Below are 4,614 nucleotides of genomic sequence, written 5' to 3'. Positions count from 1 at the left end.
TCATGTTCTTCAGTCACCTCCTCAGATTGAATTAAAAACAATTCCCCTAATTTCTGATGGCTGTGTAACAGAACTGGTTCGCTGCCCGTATTCCTAACCCGCACAAATAGTCGTCCATTCTCCACAGTATTCAAACTGCGGCCTACCAGTAAAGACTGCTGCTCCACCAAGGGTTCCACTAGACAGCTGTAATCCTGCCCTCCCGGACCAGCTCTAGCTCGGCCTCGGATGAGCATGTCGCTAAATCCTGGAATCTTGAGAGGAAAACGGTTAGTCGTACGAACAAAACCAACTCGTCCAATTTTATCTGCAAACCCAGCCTTTTAACACATACCTTCAAGACCTGTCCCCAAGCTTTTCTTCCAGAATCATTCAGACATGTCAGTCCTTGAAGCTTAGTGGTCTGTTTCTTTTGGAACAATTCCTCCCAACACTCCTGAATAATATTCATACCTAACAAGGCAGATGTAGATGGCAAACAATGATCTTGTACCACCAAAATGCCTCGTTGAGGAATTCTTGCACTTCCAATCTCAATATCCATCACAGCCCAACCTTCATAGGGAATTGCTAACCCATTAGCAGCACGTAAAGAGAGCCAAGCGGTAGGGTCTTGCAGATATTTTCCATGCTTCCCAAAGTGTTGTTCAAAAAAACTCTGTCGTAACATGGTAACTTGAGAACCTGTGTCCAGCAGACATGGTACTGTAATTCCTTCCATTAAAACTTCCACCATAGGGCTATCCCCAATCACTCCCTCCATCAATGGTATTTCTGGACCTTGACTAGTATGGCCCACCGTTCGGTCCAACAAGGTGGGACGGGCTAGTTTAAAGGCTCAGTCGATGAACTTACTGGCCTCCCACAATAGCGTTCTATATGTCCTGGCAGATGACAACGTCTACAGATTGGCCTTCCTTGGGGATCATAACTATTAAACTGTCGACGGTTAGTGGAATACTGACTTTCTATCCTATTATGAGAGGGCCTCACTCCATCTGCTCTTGATTCTGTAGGGATAGATGTCGATCTCCAGCTCTGCAATTCCGCACGCAATTCTCCTAACAGACTCTGGGTCAGTTCATTCATTTTACCTTGTATGTCACTCTGCAGTTCAGCACGCAATTCTCTTCTCAACAATTGCATTTCTTCCGCCACAGTCTGAGACTTTTGCTGAACTGAGCTTTGACACTGCAATACGGTAGATTCTTCTCCCTCAAATGCCTCAACACGCAACACTGCTTCTCTTCGGATATCTGTAAAAGACAACCCATCATTTAACAAGATCTTTGCTCGTAGTTCTCGCCGCAACATCACGTCCTGCAAACCACTCAAGAACTGGTCCCGGATTAAAATGTCTTCCTCACCAATCCCTCTGGAGTCCCGTTTCTTCATTCTGGAGAATAATTCTTGCAAACGTAATGAGAATTCCCTAATATTTTCTGTTGATTTCTGCCTGCAGCTGAAAAACAGGGAGCGTAAGGTCGAGGCAGTTGTCTTATCTCCATACAGTTCTTCTAATTTCTCAAATACTTGTTTTACTGTACGTTTGCTTTCATCTGGCAAAATCTGCATTTCCCTTTTTGCTTCCCCATCTAAACTAGAGAGCACAATATCCAACTGCTTAGTCTCCGGTAATGCATAGATTCTGAACATAGCTTCGAGACTAGACTTCCATTCTACTAAACTCACATCCCCCACACTACAATTACCCCCTTTGAATCTTTGGGCCCATGAAGCCCCCATCATAAACGGGAACATCATCATTGACCCAGAAGCTATACTAGGCCCCGCTTCCTCATTAGACATATTACACCTATCCTAAATGAGATCAGCACAGAAAAAGAGTCCAATCCTGCCGGCTACGCCAAGTTGTAATACCCAGGGCCAGGCTCTTTTCAATTGGACAGCCGATCTCAGATAGGACAAATGTACAACCAAGGATAATTCAATCAATTATGTCTTTAATAAAAAATACAATTTAAAAGAACAGAAGGAATGGAGAGAGAGAGAGAGAGGATACAATGTCGATAACAAATTCTAAAACGACACTTCACTTAACACATCAATACAATATAGGACCAAAATAAAGAGTGAACAACCCAAACAACTCAATTACACACTTTTCAAATAAAATCAACACAGTGCAAACAAAATAAAAATAACCATTTAACAGATCAAACAATCAAAATAAAGGAAAATCTCATATAACATAACACCATGAACACAATATAAATCAACAATTTGCAAAAAGAAAAAAACAAAAACATTAACACAGCAAAGCAAAATGGTTGAGAAATGAAAAGGTCCACAATTTACAAATGAACTGTATACAAAGTGACAGTGCCATAAAGAATAACTATAAGATAAATCCTATAGACAAAGCTCACACTCCATTAACCCCCCAAACAAAACATATCCACCAGCACAATTAATACAATAATTAAAATAGAATTACCGGTTTCAATTCTATTAATAGATACATCATAAAATCAATTAACCCATAAACAATAAATAGTAGCCCTACGCGAGGAAAAAACAGAGAGCCAATATATTACAAGCGTCGATTTAACCATAAACTCTCAACTACACAAACCTGCTTTATCCTCACCACATACAGCAAGCATTAACGGATCACGACTCTTCCGCGGATCGACTCATTCGTGGATAGAACATTTCACTTTCCAATCAAACTGGAATAAACGCTAAAAACAAAACTTAACTAAATTTAGCAAACAAAGGCGCTCTGTCTTTTCCTGGCGTTCACAAACACAACCTCTCTCTGTCAAGGGCACAACCCGTCACCATCCAGCAGCCGGCTTTTAAAACAGCACGTCAATTAAGACAGCTCATTTATCCAATAGACTCCGGACAGAACATATTGCGCTCATTGGTTTCAATAAAGTCGTCATAATACCAGGACCAACAGGTAGAATCCCAAACTAATATAATAAGTAAGCACCGTTTACACTATAATGAACAGTGAGTATTGCCGATGATAGATAAGATACATTAGGGGGTGTGACTGGAATGGCTGTGTGGTGACATCAGGCCAGATGCAGGAACAAAACACAAAGGCAAGGTACTGCGGTGAAAAGGCTCTGCGGCGCCGTTTATTTTTAAACAAAAATAAATAAAATCTTTTAACAATAAACACTGCTCACAGAGCAAAAATAAATATTCAAACAAAACAAAATCATGAACACTAAACAATATAGGTCAGACTGAGCATCGCCTTCACTTATCCTATATTTAGTTTTATTTTCAGATTTTCTCCGCTCGCTCTTTCTCGCTCCAAAATACTCTCCACCCCGAACAGGGAAAACTGCAAGGTTTTTATATTGGTGACCATCTCCCGAGTACCAACAAATTAATCAATTAACTCGGGAGATGGCCACCTTCTGCTTTGGGTTTTCATGTGGATGGGGCTTCCTCATTATATATATCATTATATATCTATATCTATCTATATATATATATATATATATATATATAATGATTTCCATTACACGAGAGTAGATGTTAAAACTTCATGCTGATTTGAACTCGGCTCTCGCCAAGATAAGCACCAACTAAGACGTAGCTTTACAGTAAACTAATGTGATCCATATGCGTCTCCATCCATTTACGTTTCCTTCCATATGATGATGTAGATATCCTTCTGTCTGGTGTTAATGGCTGAAGTGTAATGCTGGCTCCAGGGATCAGCTTATTTTGCCTCCCTGGCGCATCAGCACACACAACGGCTGCGATGCTGGCTCCGGGGATCAACCAAAGTGCGGCCTCCCCAGCGCATCAGCATGACAACCGTCTGGATTGAGCTAAGTAGGGTACATCTCTGGGGTTTTCAAGTGGGCACCTTCCATCCTCAGTGTTTCGTCGACTAGCCCACGACACCTCAAGAGGGCTCGACGGTGATTCTGGCGTCCCAGCATCACCCCCCTCCGTCCCCCACTCAACTCAGCCCAGCTTACTTACCTGTCCCCAGCCAGAATCTTTCCGTCTCAACCACAGCCAGTTGCTGCTCCTCTCTGCTGCTTCAGATAAGTTCTTCACTGTGCGACGCAACTCTTGGCCACTGAATCCGACGTCTCTGAGAAACCGGGTTGTAGAGTGTGCCACAAATCCTCGACAACCCACTTCCACTGGGTAAACCCGAACTCTCCATCCTCGCTGTTCCGCTTCAGTGGCTAGTTGAGCATACCGCAGTTTCTTCCTCTCATACGCCTCATCTACAGCGTCCTCCCATGGCACTGTTAACTCTACCAGGTGAACAAGGCGTGCTGATCCAGACCACAAGACAATATCTGGTCGAAGGTTAGTGGTGGCAATCTCAGGTGGAAAAATAAGCCGTTGACCAACATCTGCCAGCATATTCCAGTCTCTAGCAGCTTCCAGTTGTCCTGGGCGAGGATTGGTTTTAACACCTTTTCTTGGTGGTTGCTCTCCTGGGCGGAGGAATGTTGTCTTTTGTGTGTAATGTTTTGATGGAACAGGTGGCAACTTATTGGTCATGTTACGCTTGTCTTCCAATGCTAAGGCCAAACATCGCAGCACCTGGTCATGGCGCCAAGTAAACCGTCCTTGGCTAAGAGCCACCTTACATCCTGTCAA

The 4,614-nt window shown here is 42.8% G+C and overlaps 1 protein-coding gene across 1 annotated transcript; it reads right to left on the bottom strand.

The window, feature by feature from the left end:
* Positions 1 to 410: 410 nt before the first annotated feature.
* Positions 411 to 2,964, bottom strand: LOC131737557 (uncharacterized). The gene is made up of 2 exons (XM_059027647.1): positions 1,368 to 2,964; positions 411 to 1,256 (listed from the first exon to the last, which is right to left on the bottom strand). The coding sequence occupies exons 1-2, from the start codon at positions 1,807 to 1,809 to the stop codon at positions 826 to 828; spliced, it is 873 nt and encodes a 290-aa protein (XP_058883630.1). The 5' UTR covers positions 1,810 to 2,964; the 3' UTR covers positions 411 to 825.
* Positions 2,965 to 4,614: the final 1,650 nt, after the last annotated feature.

This window comes from Acipenser ruthenus, chromosome 1 (assembly GCF_902713425.1).
Source record: "Acipenser ruthenus chromosome 1, fAciRut3.2 maternal haplotype, whole genome shotgun sequence".
In the NCBI taxonomy this organism is placed as follows: Eukaryota; Metazoa; Chordata; class Actinopteri; order Acipenseriformes; family Acipenseridae; genus Acipenser; species Acipenser ruthenus.
The sequence above is the reverse complement of the archived record's forward strand: the minus strand, read 5'-3'. Positions and strand labels throughout refer to the sequence as shown.